This window comes from Protopterus annectens, chromosome 10.part0 (genome assembly GCF_019279795.1).
Source record: "Protopterus annectens isolate FY-2018-M chromosome 10.part0, PAN1.0, whole genome shotgun sequence".
Taxonomy (NCBI): Eukaryota; Metazoa; Chordata; order Ceratodontiformes; family Protopteridae; genus Protopterus; species Protopterus annectens.
Genome location: NC_056744.1, coordinates 1,620,704,015 through 1,620,716,278, shown reverse-complemented (window position 1 = coordinate 1,620,716,278; position 12,264 = coordinate 1,620,704,015). Strand labels below are relative to the sequence as shown.

General features: G+C 43.6%; 1 protein-coding gene across 1 annotated transcript in view; it reads right to left on the bottom strand.

Annotated features, from left to right (window-relative positions):
• The window catches only part of LOC122814354, a 380,048-nt gene extending 368,292 nt beyond the window's left edge, over positions 1–11,756 (bottom strand). The window contains exon 1 of the mRNA XM_044086939.1: positions 11,564–11,756. Within this exon, the coding sequence (XP_043942874.1) occupies positions 11,564–11,756 (193 nt within the window). The remainder of the gene's footprint in view (positions 1–11,563) is intronic.
• Between the last annotated feature and the right edge of the window lie 508 nt (positions 11,757–12,264).

The window sequence follows — 12,264 nt, the reverse complement described above, 5'->3', positions numbered from 1 at the left end:
GTTTCTGAAGTATTTTCTTGATGTTAAGGTCACATATGAGTTGGTCATCTATGATAACACCAAGACATTTAGTGTGGGTTTCGACCTGGATGACTATATCATTTAGGGATTTAATGGTGAATGTGGGTTTGTGGTGGGAGAGGGATTTAGGGGAGGAAAAGTACAAGTTTGGTCTTTTTTGGGGTAAAGTATGATTTGATTATTTGAAAGTCAATTTTCAATACAGTTGAAGGATTTTTGGGTGAGGGTGTGCAGGTCGTAGACGGTATCTGAGGTAGTGTTGACTGTGGAGTCATTAGCATACTGTATTATGGATGACAGTGGACAGGAAGTGTAAAGGTGTTTGATAAAGATGTTGAACAGTAGGGGACTGAATATTGATCCTTGAGAGACTCTAGTCTTGATGAGGAAGAAGGCATATAGAGAGGAGAACCATTTCACAGATTGCCTGTTGGAGAGGTAGCTATTAAACCAGGCAATAGTTGCAGTGGAGAGATTGAGTTGAGAGTCTGGAGAAGAGCAAGAGATGAGAGACAATGGAGAGGTCAAAAAAGAGACAAGAGACTAGGGTCTGATGGCAAAAAATTCTGTTCAGTAGTGTCTATGGCTAGAGTCCATATCAGCTTGTGTTTGGTCAGAACTAAAATCTCCCTTCTGTTCTGGCCAACAAGTTACATGCTGTAAAAGGAAGCCACAAGCAGCACGGCAGTGGGAGAACATTTTAACATTACATGCATTAAAGAAAGCAACAGTGGAGGCTGACTGTTCAGGCAGAATGTGGCAGGCAAACAGAAACCACTTTGTGCCACAAATGAAATGAGTGAAATGAAAGACAATACTACAAAAAAGGCCAACTGTGCAAAGTGGAAAGGACACAGAGTCATCACTTGCCAGAATGGAGTTGTGGTATTTGTAAGATCTGATAGTGTTTATGTAAGGGTGCATCTTTCCAGGCTTTATAAATTCAAGACAAAGACAGAAACCAGCACATCAAAAAATGTCAATTGAGGTAACAAGTCTCAGTGGAAATGATACCAAAGAAATTTACAGATAAAACCTCCAGAAGATTCACCTATATGTGCATCAGACTCTCTTCATTTACTTTTAATTTGTCAAAAATAATGGAAAGTTCATTCCATGGACATGAAGTCTGTTTTTGCAAGGTACAGAACTCTCTTGTGATGTTTGTCTATCACTTCCTGTAGCAAGTATGGAATGATTGTAAAATAAAAGAACTCAGAAACCCTCATTTGATCCATTACAAGGAAGCAGCTGGAAGACTTCCAAAGGCATGTGAAGGAAGATGAGGAATAGACAACTGCATTGCTGTGCAAAATGTTAAAAAAAAGGTACATACTCACTATAACTTTCCATTTGTGTTGTGTATTTTCATTCTTCCACAGCTGTTGGGTTTGGACCCAACCCTCAGAACCAACTCGGCTACTTTTTCTACTTCATGAAATACAAACTATCAAGCTCCTCCCTTACCCATAATGCACCAGTCCTCTACCATACCCCAGATCATGTTTGCTGACTTTTTTAAGTCTATATAATATTTAACAAATATAAAGAGAGAGATTTGGGGGAATCAGAAGAAGCTGAAAATAGAGATAGAAGGGAAGATAGTGGAACAGGTAAACAGCTTCAAGCATCTGAGAGGAGTAGTTGAAGAGAAGGGTAGTCTTAATGTAGAGGTCAAAGCTAGAATCAGAGGCACTGCAGCCAACTGGCATACAATCTCAGGTGTAGTCTGGCAGAAGAATGTCAAAGAAGCTGAAAAGTAAGGTGCACAAGACAGTGGTGTGACCAGTACTACTGTATGGTACAGAAACCTGGGCAGTAAAGGCACAACAGTTGAAGAAGCTAGAGGTGATGGAAATGAAGTGCCTGAGAAAGGTGATAGGATGCACACTGGGGGACAGATAAAGAAAGATGAAGAGGTGAAAGCAGTAACATTTTGGCTAGGCTTAATTTTGCCTAGGGCCAATAACCTAGTACCTACCTATGAACCTATGAAATGAGGACATAAGAGCAGAAACCAAAGTAGCTCCAACTGCAGAAAAGATCAAAAAGAACAGATTATGGTGGTTTGGGCACACGTGCCGAAAGGCAGAAGGCAATCTGGTGAGGAAGATTTGGGACAGAGAGGAAGAAGGTAAGAGGAATCGAGGATGGAGAGCAAAGAGGCGGATGGATTGTGTGAAAGACAATCTGTGACAGTTAGGCATGAGTGTTGGAGAAGGCAGGAGTGTGGCACTGAATCAAGAGAGTTGGCAACAGTTAACACGATACCCCGACCACATGTAGAAAAATGGGAAAAAGGGGGCTGATGATGATGATGATGATAAAAAGAGAGAACAGTATCTAGAGCTCAAATAAAGGAACACTAGTTCCTTTAGCCTCTTCTATTCCTTCCAGAAGTCAAAAAGGTACGGGGTTGGAAGGAGGGAATTGGAAGAATGAAAATGGACAATACATATGGAATGTTATGGTGAATATATCATTTTTTATCTGATGCTGTCAATTTCATTAATTCCTCAACTGTTGGGACAGAGTCCCCAGCTACCCAAGTTCTAGTAGGAGAATAAGAAAGCATATTCCTGAGTACCACTGAGCCGAAGGCCACTCTTACCCTGGAGACCAGATCCCATTTGTAATAAGCAATAAAGGTATGACTGTTAGCCTATGTTGCAGGTGCGCAGACATTATCCAAAGAATCTCAATAAGAATACTGGAAAGTTGCCATAGACCTGGCAGAATAAGCTTGAAGTGGTTTTGGCAAAGACAAACCCATTTTTTTTGTAAACAAATGAAATACAATCAGTTAACCATTTGGCTAAGATTACTTTAGTAACTGGTTTGCCCAATTTTGAATCTAAAAAAAATACAAATAATTGACCTGATTTCTTGAAAATGTATGTCCTATGCAATTAAAAATATAACTGTCTGTGAACATCCAACAGGTGCAACATATACCCTCCCTTGTTTGGAAAAATTGGAAAGAAAACTGGAAGGCTGATAGTCTGATTAATTTTGGATTCTGACACAACCTTAGGAAGGATGGGTTGGTTCATAAGGATACAATCTCCTTATGAAAAATCATATGAGGAGGTTTAGAAGATAGGGCTTGAAGTTCTGAGATTCTTCTAGCAAATGTAATGACCACTAAAAAGACATTCTTCCAAGTTAAAAATCTGAGTTCACACTTGGCTGGAAGGTTCACAGGGAGAGTGGGTCAAAGATTGTAAAATGAAATTCAAATCCCTCTGGGAGTGGGATCTTTAAAAGGGAGTCTAAGAAGAAAGTTTCCTCTTATAAAGGCCTTATAATGTTTGGAAGAAGCTAAAGACAAACTGTTTACCCAAATGTGAAAATCAGAAATGGCAGCCAGCTGTTAAAGAACTAGCACCTGCTTTAAAAACTGTATCTAAAAACTCAAGAATTTAGGCACCATCACTGAAAAAGGGTCTGTGTCATTCTGCTGCACCCAAAAAACAAACCTTTAACATTTAATTCTGTAAATTTTTCTAGTTGAAGCTTTGTGGGAGGATAAAAGAAGGTGGTGGACAGGGGAGGAGAGCCTAAGCTATAAACCATGTGGTCAATTTTAGGCCTAAGATGTTCCATCGATGGGGCCTATCTTGCTTTATTCTCTTTACATCTCCCCTCAGCAACAAGTGCAGCAGGTTCTTTGCCCTGGTCCCCCCACTGGGGGAATCACTGACAGAAGCTCATGAGGTTTGGAAATGGATGCAGAATCTATGGCAGGCAAAGCAGATGAGACAAAGGAAAGCAGAACCAAATCTGACAAGGCCAATAAGAAGCAATGAGTAGGACTGTGCTCTTCAATCTACATGCATTCTGAAGGAATTTGGGGATTAGAGATACTGGGGAAAAGGCGGAGAGGAGACTTGGGGGGCCAATCATGGAGAAGAGCTTCTCTCAGTGATGAATGAACCTGCTGCACTTGTTTTTGAGGCGTGATGGAAAGAGATAAAAGCAAGGTAGGCCCCACTGATTGAATATCTTTTCTGTCACTTTCACAACTGATTGACTACTCATGAGGCATTGGAATGGACCTGCTTAATTTGCCAGCTATTAACTTGGATTTCCCCAGAATGTGTGTTGCTATCAGAAATCAACTTGATGAGATTGACCATTGCCACACTCTCAAAGATTTGTGACACAGGAGATAAGATTTGGTTCCTCCTTATTTGTTGATGTACCAGACCACTGACATTGTCTATCAGAATCACAATGTTCCCAGAAGGGAGAGTGTCATGGAAGGGCTGAAATGCTAGGGGGACTACTCTCATTTCTAGGACATTTACATGCGTATTGGCCTCTTCAGGGGACCATGTGCCTTGGACTGTCTTTTCCAACAAGTGTCACCCCACCCGATCTGGGACTCGTCCATGGTAACTATGGCACTGGACTGAGGGAGAGTGATGGGGATGACCTTGCATTATCTGATCAGAGTAAATCCATCAAAGGAGGTAATTTTTTGCATACCTGAGTTATCTTGATTTGGGTGGATAAAGGTTGATGAAGAACAGATCACGGAGTTGCTAGGTTCCACTGGAGAATTCTTATGTGGTATCTTGATAATAGAACCAAAACTATTGCAGCAGACATTGGCCCCAATGCTTGAAAGATCAATTGAGCTGAGAGAGAGACTTTTGAATGATCTTTTTGACCTGAAATCACATGGTTTGTACCCTTGGTAAAAGAAGGGAGGCTGTCAAGGATATTGTGTCAAACAAAGCTCGGATAAACTCTAACATTTGAGTTGGTTTTAGTTGAGATTTGTTGTGATTTATAGTAATCCCCAAGTGACAGCATAACTGGAGTACATAATCTCTTGCTTTGATCGGATGATGGCTGGTCTGAGAGGTCATGAGCCAGTCGCCAAAGTAAGGAAATATACAGAATCCCTGCAATCTCAAATGAGATGCCAATACTGCTGCACATTTGGTGAACACCCTGTAGGTTGAGGTGAGACTAAAGGGCAAAGCTCTGACTGGTAATGACTAGTTCCCAGCCAGAAGCATAGGTATCTTCTGGACTATCTGTTCATTTTTGTAGGATAGCATGCATCTTGAAGATCTATTGGGCACATCCAGTTGTCCTTGTGCAGAAAGGGAGAATGGACTGAACTATGACCATCCGGAAAGTACAGTTGTGTACACTTACCATAAATGTAGATGTTCGAGTGTTCTCACTGCTGCAGTCATCACCATTGGGTTATCCATGCTGTGGTAGCCCTCAGTCAGTCTGAATACCAGAGTCAAGGTTTTGTGCATTGGCTGTTGTCGCTTGCTGGGTGACGTCAGGTCATCCGAGCTATAAGGGAGAGCAGGCAACACCATTACTTAAGTTTTTCTTGTCTTAACCAACCAAAGACGGCCAATTTTTAATAATTATTAGTAGCCTGGGGTAAGAGACCCCAATAGAAATATGTGTCTCTGTAAGGACAGCAGATATCATGGGGGAGGAGGGAGGGAAGCATGACTGCAGCAGTGACAACACTCGAACATCTACATTAATGGTAGGTGTACGCAATTGTACTATGTTCTTCATTTCTCACTGCTGCAGTCATCACCACTGGGAAGATCCCCAAAGCTGAGGAGAAGGGTGGAAGGTTGATAGAAACATAAGATTGGGAGAGCATGCCCTGCAGAATTGCAGAGGCAAACCCAGCCTTAGCTTTTGAGAATGGGTCTATATTGCAAGCTCAAAAGCCCTAATAAGCAAATACAAAAACGCCGACACATATTCCGCGCACTGCAAATACACTGAATGCCCTAAATTGTGAAATTCAAAAGCTCGAACTGTCATACTTGTCCCACCCCACTGCCCGCTACATACTACCTACCCAAACAAACTAAACAAACACATACATACACCAACCAAAACCCTACTTCTAACCCTAAACTAAACCCTACTTCTAACCCTACACTAAATCTCACATACATTACCATCTATGCACTTACCTTAACCCGCACCCTAACCCTAAGGTCCATAACTATCGCACACTTTCCTTACGGAGCTATACCCAAACAAAATAAATAATCCACACACATACACGTAACAAAACCCTACATCTAACCCTACACTAAATCTCACATACATTACCATCTATGCACTTACCTTAACCCGCACCCTAACCCTAAGGTCCATAACTATCGCACACTTACCTTACAGAGCTATACCACAAAAGGGCCAACCATGACGATTTGACATTTCGGATTTTGCGCTTCAAGACGATCGCTGTTTACATGTTTCGATGGAGACGTGTCGGCGTTTATGTATTCGGGTAAGTGCGTCTTCGAGGATGTAATAGGGAACCTTTGAGAATAGATTCAGATGGTAATGCTTGGTGAAGATGTGGACTGAAGTCCATGTGGCAGCTTTCAGGATGTCCTTGGTGGGTACCCCTCTAAAGAATGCTGTGGAAGTAGAGGTTGCCCTAGTGGAATGGGTTCTGATGGTCCTGGTGGGGGGGGGGGTCCATGCAAGGAGTAGCAAAATTGGATGCAGTGTGCTATCCATTCGGAAATGGTCTGTTTGGATATTGGTTTCCTCTGTGCCCCTGTTTTAAAGCTGACCAAGAGTTGGTCAGTTTTCCTGAATATCTTTGTATGATCCAGATAAAATCTGAGTTGTCTGTGCACATCCAAAGAATGCAGCATCCTTTCCCCTTTGTTCTGAGAGTTAAGAAAAAGGGTGGGCAGGTGGATGGCCTGATTGAGGGTAACATCCAAAACCACCTTTGGCATGAAGGAGGGGTTGGTTCTCAGGGAGACCTTGTCTGCATGGAAGATGATAAATGGCTCATTGGCCATTGAAGCTTGAAGCTCTGACATTCTCTTGGCTGAAGTGATAGCCAGGAGAAAGGCAGCCATCCAAGAGAGGTACTTTAATTCTGAGGATGCCACAGGCTTGAAGGGGGGGCAGAGTAAGCTTTTCTAAAACATACTTCAAATCCCAGGCTGGGGTGGGCTGTCTTCTGGGAGGCCTGATATTAGAGGCCCCCCTCTAAGGAATTGTTTGAGAAGAGGGTGGGAGAACAATGTCTGTTCTGTATCTAAGTGTGCCGAGATGGCAGAGGCATGGATCTTTATGGAGGATAAGGAGAAACCCTTAAGAAGCTCAGCCAGATAATCTAGAATAAGAGGAATGGAGGGCAGATGAATGTCTGCCCCATTGGACTGGCTCCAGGAGCAGAATCTTTTCTATTTTCCAGCGTAAGATTTCCTGGTGCTGGGCCCTTCTGACTTCTGTGATGATGTCAAGGACTTGCTTGCTTAGCATTGATTCCTTGTTGGTTATGGTAGAATAAGCTATGCTGAGAGAGCTTGAGTGTCTGAAGGTCTGGGTGCAACATTGTTCCCCCCCCCAGGATAGCAGGTGAGGTATCAGAGGTAGCTTCCAGGGGGGCTGGAGAGATGGGCTGCACAGCAGTGGGTACCAATGCTTTCTGGGTCAATCTGGGGCAATGAGTATTGCTTTAGGTTTTTCCTCCCTTATCTCGAGTAATAATTCTGGAATGAGAGGAAGAGGTGGGAATGCACACACAAAGAGGGTATTCCAAGGGAATGTCAGGGCATTGACCTTCCAGGCCAGGTGATGATACTTCCTGATGCAGAATTTCTGTACTTGGCGATTTAAATGAGAGGCAAAGATGTCCACCTAGGGAGTCCCCCATGTGTGGGTAATTTGCAGAAAAATATCTCTGGGGATTTGCCATTCATGTGGGTCCAGCAGGTTTCTGCTTAAGTGGTCTGCTAGGGTGTTGTTGATGCCCAGTAGGTATTGGGCTATAAGATGTAGTCACATGGATGAGGCTGCTAGCCACAGGTTCATGACTAGTCTGCACAGAGGGTAAGATTGAGTCCCTCCCTGTTTGTCGATGTACCACATGACTGTGGAGTTGTCTGTTTTTATGAGAAGAACCCTAGTTTAAGGTAGGGTTTGAAGGATGCCACACAGTTTTGCACTGCTATCATTTCCTTTTGGTTGATGTGCAAGGATAGTATTTGAGTGTTCCAGAGACCTTGGGTGCATCTGCCTTCTAGGTGGGCATCCCAGGCTATGTCCGAAGCATCTGTAGTTATGGTCTGGTCTGATGGACAGAGGATGAAAGGAAGTCCCTTGTTCAGAGCACAGGTCTGGGCCCACCAGAGGAACTCTGATCTTATGCAAGGGATCACAGCAGGGAGGTGTCCAGAGGTTGAGAATGTTGACACCATAGGTTCTTTATGTACCACTGAATTTTCCTCGTGCAGTCTGGCCAGAGGTACCAGGAATAAGCATGAGGCCATGTACCCTAGAGCTTGCAGGAATTTCCTGGCAGAAAGCTGTGTTTGGGCAGCCAGAGTAGTGAAGTATTTTGGTAGGAAACTTTGTTTTTCTGGGGACACAAAGGCCATTTGCTGTTCTGTGTCTAATAAGGCTTGCATAAATATGATTTTCCTGGTAGGTGTCTGTTTGGATTTCCTTTTGTTGATAGTGAACTCCAGAGAAGTGAGTAGGGCTTTTACAAATGAGAGGTGCTGCAGGAGCAGTTCCTATCAGTCTGCCTGGATGAGACAGTCATCCAGGTAAGGGTAAATCTGTACATTGTTTCACCTGCAAAAGTCAATGGCAGGAGATAGACATTTGGTGAATACCCTGGGTGCAGTAGATAAGCCAAATGGCAAAGCAGAGAACTGAAAGTGTAATGATCCTGCTCTGAAGTGCAGGAATTTTCTGCATGATTCCCTTATTGGGATGTGCAGGTAAGCATTCTTTAGGTCTAAGGTGACCATCCAAGCTTTGTTTGGCAGCATAGGAAGAAGTTGTTGTAAGGTAAGTATTTTCAAATTTGAGATTACCAGGAAGGTATTGAGAAAGGATAGGTCCAGGAAGGGATGCCAAGTCCCCTCTTTCCTGGGAACAAGGAATAGTCTGGAATAGAATCCTTTTGCAACTTGTTCTGGAGGTACAGGTTCTACTGCCCCTAGGGCTATCAGGTTTTAGGTTGTCGGTACTCTACTATCGGCCTTAGGGCCTATACAAGCCTAGCCATAACAATTCCTTGGCTATTTCTTCCCACAATATTTACTTCCCTGGAGCCCTGTCTAGCAGGGCGACTGACATGATCCCTGGGGTGAATTTTCTATCTCCCATCCAATCGTCAAGGTTCCTTTTGAAGATAGCCAAAGACGTGTTCTGCTTAACATGTATGGGTAGTCTATTCCAGAGTTTGGGGAGTCTCTGGGTCAGGAACCTCCAGCATGTTTTGTTAATTGTGATGACAAGGTTTAGATCCCTGGAGCGTGTGGCTCTGAGGGATTGGGATTTCTTTAAGTGTAGCATAGAGTATAGCTGGTGTTTTTTTAGATGGTCAGCATAGGGCATCTACTTTAGGCCTGTGATTCTTTTAGTGAGGTATTTCTGTGGCCTTTCCGGTTGTTGCAGATGTCTTGAGAGGAACATACCAAACAGGAAATTGTATTCTATAAAGGGTCTAATGAGGGATGAGTACAATGGGACAATGACCTCCTTTTTTCTGGATGAAAACCCCTTAGTGATGAGGTGTGCAACATAGAAGTATTTCCTGACTGTTGTGGTGATGTGGTTATCAAAGGTGAGACCACTGTCCACCTGTGTCCCTAAGTCTCTTATCACACTTTTGGTGTTTAGTGCACTGCCACCTATGTGGTAATTTATGGGTACATGTTTTTCCTAAAGGGGATAATTATACATTTCTTGGCACTGAGCTTGAGCCCATGGCTCTGGAAACAAGCATCTGTTTCTGTACGGCCCTTTTGTAGAATATCCACATCATTTGGGGGTTCAATAATGGCTCCCAGTTTGCAGTCATCTGCGAACTTTGTTAGCCAAAGTCCCTTAGTATTGGCCTGTACTTGTTTTAGTGTTTCTGCCCACTACTTTGGAAGTAGGTCTGGGTACTCTCTTAAAGATGGTAGTTCTCGGAAATTGAATTTGTACCCCTGAGCAATGATTTTTTAAGACCCATTAATTTTTTGTTATAAAGTTCCAATTTTCTCTGCAAAGAGATAACCTTCCTCCTAGCTTCTGGTGTGGTGGAGGCAGGCAGAGATGGGAAAAGTAGTCATTGAGAGTTTTTAGCATACAGGGTTGTTTTTGAACTCCCTGCTCTACAGTTAGAGGGGGCCACTGTTTAGTTCTTTGCTGGCCCTGAGTTTGAGCCCTGGTGGGTCTTGTCCCTATGGGTTTTGCCTTGTGCCTGTCTGTTTGGTGCAGGAAAGGACAAGTGTTTAGAGGGAAAATTTCTGCTGAACCTAGGAGGTTGTACTTGAAGGAAATCTTTACCAGTCTGCATCAATTTTGCTTTGTCTTCCATCTTTTTAAGTACCTCTTCAGCTTTCTGTCCGAATAAGCAGTCTTTGTCAAGAGGTGAATCCTGATTTTAGCTTTCATATAATCAGGGAGAGGTTGTTCCTTCAACCATGCATGTGTACTGATAACAAATCCTGTCACTGCTGCCCTGCTAGAAGCTTCTAAGGCATCAAACCCACAGTGCAAGGAGTGCTTTGAAACCTGAGATGAAGACTGCAGTAATTCTGCTATCTCTTTATTACTGGCAAAATCTGGTAAAGCAGAAATTTTCTGTTTCAAAAGTTCCAAAGTGTGCTGTTGGTATTTTAACATATGGAACTGACAGTTGTGAGCCCTTAAAGTTAAAGTTGAAGAGGTATATACTTTTTACCCCATTTGTCTAGGGCCCTGGATTCTTTGTCTGAGGGAGAAGGATTCTTTGCAGAGGTAGCCTTGACTCCCTTAGGTCCCTGAGTAATCACCTCTGGATCTGCTATAGGATTTCTGTAGAAGAATTTATGTGACTCGGGTACCCTGTAGTACCTGTTGGGTTTTCTGGGGGCTGGGGAAATGATGCCAGGGTTAAGGCTAAATTCTTGGTAAATATCATCTACCACCTGGAAGATGGGTGGGATGGCCAGATGCCTATGCTAGGGTAGATCTAGAAACTCTCTTAGTGTTTTCTTGGATTGAAGGAAATCCATTGATTCCCATTGGAAGTGTTCCCTGAGGGTGTGGAGGGTTTCCCCAAAGGAAAAGTCCACCGGAGGTGATGCAGAAGGAATAGATTCTTCTGTATCTGAGTCTTCATAGGCAGTAAGAGGATTTTCTTCAAAAACAGAGGAGTCAGATCCCTGAGTCTAAATCCAATTGGTTGTCTGGAGAAGGATCCCTTCTCCTTTTGCTGGAGTGGCCTGATTATCCTGGAGGAAAGTGATGACATCCTCCACCATTTTAAGCATTCTAGTTTGAGGAGGGGGAGGAGTAGTAGAATGGAGACTTTTTGCTGTTTTCTTTGGAGTGGGTCTAAGTCTGGCCTGAAGGGTATCCCTCGGTGCCATCGGTGTGTTAGTCAGAAGAGAGGGCAAAGGCCTTGAAGTGAAATCAGAAGTGCGAGTGGTATCCTCAGAAGCTGTTGCCTGCTTAGCGGCTCCGAACCCAACAGAGGGCGAGACAGCTGAAGGCTCATTAGACGATGCAGACATTTGCGGCATACAGGACTCTGAAATGGTCTCAATAGAGGTCTGCGAAGTAATCGACTCGGGCATCAGGGGCTGCGCCTCACTATATTCCGAGGAAATGATGACCCATTTAGCAGTGGTGTCATTGGAAGGCTTGGCCTTATGCGGTCTGTCTCTATCTTTACGTTTTTTCAGAAGATCTGCAGTTTGCTGACTGACAGATGCCATATCGGTAATCAGAGATGGAAGACGAAAATAACTGGCTACAAACAGAGCTCTATGACAAATAGTTCTAGCATTAAAGAGGACATAGAACTGACAGTGGGGTATGTTGTGCTCTGGGCCTAAGCAAGTGACGCAGTAAGAACGGAAGTCTTGGTGTGGTATTTGCTTTCCACAGGCAAAACAGTTATTGACTTTTTCAGGCATCGGTTAGTGCAAGAAAAAGGAAGGCTCCTCAACGGGGTACTTAGCTTTAGACATTTTCAGCTGAAGTTCGAAATTTGGAAACAGACAGCCAGCACCGATGTGAACTGCTTCTGCTACGGGCTCCACGGCAAGAAAGACTGAGGCAATGGCATCGCCTGCTCTCCATTATAGCTCGGACGACCTGACGTCCCACAGCAAGCGACAACAGCCGATGCATAAAACCTTGGCTCTGGTATTCGGACCAACTAAGGGCTACCACAGCATGGATAACCCAATGGTGATGACTGCAGCAGTGAGAAACTAAGAA